This window comes from Solanum dulcamara, chromosome 5, assembly GCF_947179165.1.
Source record: "Solanum dulcamara chromosome 5, daSolDulc1.2, whole genome shotgun sequence".
NCBI classification, from domain to species: Eukaryota; Viridiplantae; Streptophyta; class Magnoliopsida; order Solanales; family Solanaceae; genus Solanum; species Solanum dulcamara.
Window position 1 is genome coordinate 26,526,202 of NC_077241.1, and position 8,050 is coordinate 26,534,251.

The 8,050-nt window shown below is 36.2% G+C and overlaps 1 protein-coding gene across 1 annotated transcript; it reads left to right on the forward strand.

The window, feature by feature from the left end:
* Nucleotides 1-390: 390 nt before the first annotated feature.
* On the forward strand, nucleotides 391-6,231 carry LOC129889107 (importin subunit alpha-2-like). The gene is made up of 11 exons (XM_055964259.1): nucleotides 391-733; nucleotides 1,365-1,461; nucleotides 1,558-1,649; nucleotides 1,741-1,872; nucleotides 2,008-2,193; nucleotides 2,904-3,067; nucleotides 3,185-3,263; nucleotides 4,848-4,976; nucleotides 5,189-5,316; nucleotides 5,402-5,776; nucleotides 5,886-6,231. Exons 1-10 carry the CDS (start codon nucleotides 524-526, stop codon nucleotides 5,772-5,774), a joined length of 1,590 nt encoding a protein of 529 aa, XP_055820234.1. The 5' UTR covers nucleotides 391-523; the 3' UTR covers nucleotides 5,775-5,776; nucleotides 5,886-6,231.
* Nucleotides 6,232-8,050: the final 1,819 nt, after the last annotated feature.

Here is an 8,050-nt window from a genome sequence, read left to right on the forward strand (position 1 = left end):
ACATAATTTAATCCCATCATAACTTATCTCATCATAATTAATCTAGCATAACTTATCTTAAAATCAAACCACCTCTAAATATGTAATAAATCATCATGATAATTTAAGAATGTATTTGACTTTTTAGAATAAGATCAAGGCAATCTATGCCTTTTTCCCATTTCATAAACAAGCTTGATTGTCTGTGTTGGGCTGAAACCGACGCCGTATCCTGTAATATCATCTTAGTCCTTTTTCGGCGGCGAGTATTCAGATTCAGGTTTCCCTCATCTTCAAATTCAAATTCAATCCTTCATCCGTAAATAACTCCCGATCCATGCCCATTTTCCTAACATTCAATAAAACCTTTTAATTTTGTTATTATATATAAATAAACAATATATATATGCTTCCCTTTTTCCATTCCCTTTCAAATCAAAATCCAAACCCTCCGCCATACTCTCTAATTATAATATCTACCCTCTTGCTCTCTCTTTCTTTCTCTCTCTCTCTTTGCTAGGGTTTATACTTCAATTCATCCAGGATGTCGTTGAGGCCGAACGCCAGAACCGAGGTTCGCCGGAACCGGTACAAAGTTGCCGTCGATGCCGAGGAAGGTCGCCGGAGAAGAGAGGATAATATGGTTGAGATTCGTAAGAATAAGAGAGAGGAGAACTTGCAGAAGAAGCGACGTGAAGGTCTTCAAGCTAATCAGCAATTTGCTGTACCTGTTCAGGCCAGCGTCGAAAAGAAGGTCGATAGTAAAAGAAACCTAGATTCATTTTATTGCACTGATTGTTGGCTAGCAGCAAATTTAGATCAGATTACGTTTCCCTTTTGTTTACTTTTTTTTTTTGGCCTAATTTGGGTGCTTATTGGCTGAATAATGTTTTCCACTTGGGTTAGAGTTTGAAGCAAGAAAAGTCTTTGGCTAGATTATCAGATTTAGACTTTTCACGTTAGTAGTAACCTTCGAGATTCGGCAATGATTTTGGATTTTAGTATTTTCATCAAATTTGAAGTTTTTTGGTTTCTCTTTTTAGATTTTTTTGAAGTTAGTTTTATTCGTATTTAATTGGTTTATTATTAGATATTGGAAGAAAGTGAGCAATATTGACCTAATTAGATATTGAGGATTAATATAGGTGGCCACAACTAGTATGTGCCTACTAGAAGTTGTTGTGCGCTAGTGATGCTTTAAGTGTTGGATATATGTGGTTTTTCTTTTACGTCAGATGGAGACTTTCTCTCACTAGTTTCCTTTACTGTGTTGACTTATTGGAAGTATTCTTTGGGGTTCTTTTCTGCATTCTGGCCAGGTGGTGTCCTTTAAATAGGGAAATGGATAGAGGGTATTGAGTTTTTTGAAATGTATTCGTTTGCAGCTGGAGAATTTACCAGCAATGGTTGCGGGTGTTTGGACTGAAGATGGCAATCTTCAGCTTGAAGCTACTACTCAGTTTCGAAAGCTGCTTTCCATAGGTAATCATTGTCATTATGGGCTTGTGATATTCTTTTCTTTCTCCACTCTTGTGGTTACCTGGACTTTCAGTTGATCTCTGATCATATTATTTACAGAAAGGAGTCCACCAATTGAGGAGGTAATTCAAGCAGGTGTTGTTCCTCGGTTTGTTCAATTTCTTATGAGGGATGACTTTCCACAACTTCAGGTATTTACCTTGCTTTCTTAATCTTGAAGTTCCCTACGAGGTTGAAAAGCAGTCTTATAGTGCTTGACCTTTTCATTTCCAATGAATTTAGTTTGAGGCAGCATGGGCTCTCACAAATATTGCTTCGGGCACATCTGAGCATACCAAGGTGGTGATTGAATCTGGTGCAGTCCCAATTTTTGTGAAACTTCTTGGTTCTCCAAGTGATGATGTGCGAGAGCAGGTATACACTACTAGAAGCAAATTGATACTTTCAAAAGTTATTTATGGTTGTTTGTTGCTGTGAACTGTTATCAGTTATTCGATACTATTGTTTGATCATTGAGAATATGTTGGATATGCCCATTTCCTCATTTAGGCTGTGTGGGCTCTTGGAAATGTTGCTGGTGATTCCCCAAAATGCCGTGATCTTGTCCTTAGCTGTGGAGCTTTGGTTCCCTTGTTGGCTCAGCTGAATCCTAATGCCAAGCTCTCTATGCTGAGAAATGCAACTTGGACACTTTCAAATTTCTGCAGAGGCAAACCACAGCCTGCTTTTGATCAGGTTGCTCCTTAAGGCATGATTAGCTATTATGTCCACTAAATTTCAAATATAAAAGTGGTGATCACTGATAAGCACTGTCTCATTTATAAAGATCTAGTGTAACAGATTTTACAGTTGTGCAGGGTTCATTATTAGTCACATTCTTCATTAGTGATGCTGAGAAATAACTAATCTTATTTGCTCATCCAAAGTGTTGCTTGGTAGTTTGTTCTTTCCCAGCTTTCTCAAAAGCTGATAGGCAGTTCATGCCCTTGCATTGAGCCCAATCCTTGGAAAACTTTTGGATTTTGTACTCAGTGAGTCTTTAAAATAAGGATCTTAAACACAATCAGCACAGTGTCTAGATACACTTGACCTGCCGACCCAGTATGTCATTTTTCTGGAAGTAAGTTATGCAATTTTTATTTCTCGTTAGTAGTTGGTTCTAAACAATTTACAATTACAGGCTTCTTTGTTATTTCCATAAATAACTATATGTGATTTTCTTGTTGATATTGTTGAACAAAATTATTAAAACTTATCATTTTCAAAAAATGCTTGTTAAGTTATTGTCATTTATTGTTGCTTTAGCATGTCATGTATGCCCCTATTCTTGCAGTTTATACCCTTGTCATTCTTAGGTGTGTTAATTTCATAGTAATATCAGAAAGGACAAGCATGACAATTTGATGATTCTATGCATATCTAAACATGTGAACTCAATTGTTCAGACGAGGCCTGCACTTCCAGCTCTTCAACAACTCATTCATTCAACCGATGAAGAAGTTTTGACTGATGCTTGCTGGGCACTTTCATATCTCTCTGATGGTACAAATGATAAAATTCAAGCTGTTATTGATTCTGGAGTATGCCCACGCTTAGTTGAGTTATTACTGTAAGTACTTCTGTATTTCAGTTTATTTGTGGATTATGAAATGTTCGAAATTTCCTCTTTTTATATGGGTTAGGTTTTGTATGTCTTGATTTTGAATGGCCGATTTAAACATTTCAGTCACCCATCTCCATCGGTTTTGATTCCCGCTCTTCGGACTGTAGGAAATATTGTGACTGGAGATGATATGCAGACTCAGGTAAAATGTTAATGGGTGTTACTGTTTTCCCTAATTATCCACTTGCTGATGATACAACAGCTGTTTGTTTGCTGCATTTGATACAATTATCAATGCATTTTTAATGGTGGAAGGAATCAGTGGCGTAGCTAAATATTTCACGAAGGGTGTTCAAAAATGTGGACATGGGTGGGGTGGGGGTGGGGTGGGGGTCGAACTTGAGTGACCTGCAGATCTGTGCGCTACCTTGCTGCACAGCTGTTGTTCTCTCGTGTGTCAAGGTTTGTGTTTCTATTTTGTTTATTGGCTTAAAGCAAAAGAACATACTACAAAATTTTAAAAAGTTGTGGACATGAGGAATCAAACCTAGGTGCCATACAACTATGTGCAAAACCCTTGTTGCTGAACTACTGCTCTTTATTGTTCCAAAGGGTCTTCAAAATTATATATATACCAATATAAAGTAAAACTGGACCTAAATAAATTTTCCGACAAAGGGTGTTCAGCTAACCACCCTGGCACTATTTTAGCTCTGCCCCGGAAGAAATTGGTAATATATTTAGGTTCAGCAAAGCTTATGGCACTCTGAATTTGCTTTATGTTACTTTGTTTTCTGTTATAGCTTAAAACAATGGATGTTTAGTTGGTGTGATGAAGTGAAATAACTTCCATTTGCATGCATCATTCCCCTTATCTTGTTTGAAATGCAAAAGAAATACAAGGGAACAAGTCATTTTAGTACCCTTTGTCTGAGGAGTAAGCGACTACATTTGTCCCTAGTTGAGGTGGGAATAAGATCAAGATATAAGCCTCATTGGATTAGGACATATATAAAAAAACTATTTTATGCTTTCACTTAAACTTTATTTTATCTAAATTACTATTGTTGAATGCTTTATTTTTAAGACACTGGTTTTCTGGGCTTTATTTTTATGTGCATCTTTATCATTTGGATTTTCCTAGTCTATTTTTTACTTAAGTTGCTATATTAATATATTTTATTATACATGAATGTTATATTAATGCATATTATTATTTTCTTAAGTTTTCGTTATTCTTGATTTTGTTATACATGTTCTTATGTTTGGTTCACAATATACATTCTTCAAAGGCTAATGAAAAACACTTCTTTTTTGATCAAAATATTTTGCCTGTCTCCAGATTCAGATGTTCCTTGAACTAGGTAGGTATTAGAGAAGTAGGATTTGGGCACCCTAAAATTTCTGAAGTTCCTTTTTAACAAATTATTTACTCTATTACTTGGAATTGAAACATGCATCTTGGATCACATATTATATTGGCCAATCTTCAGTTATCTTAGGGTGTCACTATACACAATGTATTGTTTTTGATTTGTGGGGTCATTTTCTTGTTGTGGTTGCCAGTTTTATGTCTTGCCTTTTCTTTCTGTTTTGTTTCTTTTGGGTGAAACTATGTTTAAAACGTGGTTTTGTTGTGTAATGTCAGATAATGAACCTTATTTTTCTAACTATTAAATACTTCTTTTAGTATCTTGTTGTCTGATAGCTTAAGAAAAAATGGTACCTGGTTGTCTGATGTCAAATGCTGAAGCTTACTTTTCTTATTAATAAAATCTTTTTTCAGTGTATCATCAGCCATCAGGCTTTGCCCTGTCTTTTGAACTTGTTGAATGGTAGTCACAAGAAGAGTATTAAGAAGGAAGCTTGCTGGACAATTTCAAACATCACAGCTGGCAACCGGGAGCAAATTCAGGTAGTGCTGGGCATGTATTATGGTTTCATGGCAAGTTTTTATTAATATTGCTCCCCTATTGTCAACCTCCCTCTGTCTTCCCAAGAAAAAGTAATGAATGAAAAAGAACTGCTAAAAAGAATTCACCTTTCTCATGACTCTTTTTTCTCGAGGATGTTTATTTATTGTTTTCACTTGTGTTTCATTGTTATGTTAATCTTTCTATGCTGCAGTCTGTGGTTGAGGCTGGTATTATAGGTCCCCTTATTAATTTGCTACAAAATGCGGAGTTTGAAATAAAAAAGGAGGCTGCATGGGCAATCTCAAATGCCACATCTGGTGGTTCGCATGAGCAGATCAAGTAAGATTTTGATATTCTGGTTGGTGTGCTACCATGATCTGTCGGCATACTCTGAGATATATGCTGCGTTTTTCATTACCTGCAGGTACCTTGTTAGTCAAGGTTGTATCAAACCATTGTGTGATCTCCTGATTTGTCCTGATCCAAGGATTGTCACAGTTTGTCTTGAAGGGCTTGAAAATATTTTGAAGGTTGGGGAAGCTGAGAAGAATTTGGGCCGGACATCAGATATAAATCTTTATGCTCAGTTGATTGATGATGCTGAAGGTTTAGAAAAAATTGAGAATCTTCAAAGCCATGACAATCAAGAGATTTATGAAAAGGCAGTTAAGATTCTTGAGACATACTGGTTGGAAGAAGATGATGAGACGATGCCACCTGGTGATGCACCCCAACAGGGTTTTCAGTTTGGAGGTGGCGAGGTCTCTGTGCCCTCCGGGGGATTCAGCTTCAACTAAAGGTCTGCATCTTTTTTGTTCTCCACATGTTTCTACAAATTATTTTGCCCTAGTGGTTTCTTGGGGCATGAATTGATGTATCTTAGCTGGCTTATCAAATTTTAATTGCAGATTTGCTTGGTGATGCAGTATATGTAATGGAAAGTTGGCTCCATTAGTTCCAATTTGAGAGTTGTAAAAGTTGCAAGGTTGACTTTTTGGGGATGGTGGGAAGTAATGCCAGTGAGAATAGTACTTGTCTTTTTCACTTGTTGCAGTTGGCCTGAATTGTGAATTTGCTCAGGAGAATTTTAGTTCTATTTTATTCCTGTCTGTTTTCCCCCTTTGCTTTAGCTGGTTGTAGTTTGTTATTGTTTCACTTTTATCTTTTGGTAGGAATTTTGATGTTCCTAAGAACCTCTTTTGTGTGCGGCTTAAAATGACGACTAAAGCAATTCACCTTTTCTTGATGCTGAAATATTGATGTCTTGAATCTTTAACAATTTTTCCTCGTCACTTGGGATTGATGATACAAGTTTGTTGTATTTGAGTATAATTTACCAACGATCCTGTTTTATAGTAATTATGGGATCATGTTCACCATTAAACATTGTTGTATTTACTCTAGGTAGTTGCTTTCCTCTTGATGTTCTTTTTTCACATAATCTAACTTGACAGCGTAACGCTTTTTAGGTGTGATGGGTTTTCTTTTTAATCGATATTGTTATTTGATATGAATAATAGTCTCCACAACGAGATGAAAAGCTCCCTTTGACATATTGTAGACGTTCGTACCTATGTAGAATATCTCAGTTCATCCAGAGCTCTCTGACATTGATAGTTAGATTCATCTTTTAATCTGGATATAGAATATGTGTTGCAATTCGGCTATTTTCATTATCAAAATTTTAGCCAAATTTTCGATTGCCAAAACTTCTTCTCCCATCCCACTTCACCATTAATGGCTTTCTAATCATCCTTGTAAATTATATATCAATAATTTTGAAACATCGAAAGGATTTAATATTTAAAATTTGGGATTGTTTAGAGGTTTTTTTGAGTTGATTGAGATTGAATAGTCAATGTATACTTCATATATAGTCAATGTATACTTCATGTATAGTTTAGCTGTATTTAGTTTTTTTAGTTTATCATGATGTATAGTCAATGTATAGCTCATGTATAGGTACGTGATGTATCGTGAATTTACGACACTATCGACGCCCAAAACAATGAATTATTTTGAGTTATGAACATATTTATGTAGATATGATGTGTTTTTGTGCAAATATGCAGGAAAATAAAGTCAAGGCACTTGGATAGCAAAATATGAAGAAATGAAGTTGAGGGGTAGTCCACGAGACCCTTACAGACCATTTAAGTCTGTACGGTTTGCAGACTTTCCCGTGAAAAAAGTACTGAGAAGTTTAAGAAAAAGGCCAAGGCTGACACGAAATCCTATACGGTCCGTGAAAGGAAGCGCCGGAAACATGAAGGGATCTTAATGAGACCCTCCATGGGTCATGAAGATCTATACGACGTGTAAAGGTTCTCGTGGAGGGGAAAGGCCAAAACTAGTTGTGAAGCTAAGTCAAAAGTCACAGGCACCTAAACGGGTCGTGAACCTCAGGATCAGCCGTGAAAGTTAAGTGTGTACCAGTTCCGACATAAGTTTTCCTATTTTGTTTAGGATTCGTTTTATGTCTATAAATAGTCCATGTTAGGGTTTAATTTTTTACTCACTCTTAACTCTGAATTGGAGCTATGTAAATGATGTTTCTAGGGTTTGTGATGTGATCATCATTATTACTCTCTTCTTAATTCGTTGTTTTTGCATTGTTTCAGGATTGATTGCCTACATATCGTAAGTATTTGTTACATGAATTACACAAATTCGAGATATTGTTCTTGCCATCATGAGCGACTAAACTCCACAGCTAAGATTGTGGGAACTATGACGGTATAATAACGTATGCCAAGTATGAGGGTTTCTTGATCAATGTATTAGCATGCATTGTTGTTATCTTCATTTTGATTATTTTTAACAAGTCCACGCATTAGAACTCGCCTGAATTCAATACTTGCTCGGGAGAGGGATAGTGATTAGGAAAAGATAACTATAACATAGATTCGAAGCTACAAACCTTCATCTAAGGACTTGAGCCTAGGAGGGGATAGTCTTCTAATGTCAAAAGAAAGGGTTAGTTAGTCATACACTTTGAGATCGAGAGGCGAAGAGTGAAATTCATCTAATAGGTTCGGAAGACTTTAGGTATATTAACTTGCTAGATTTTGCA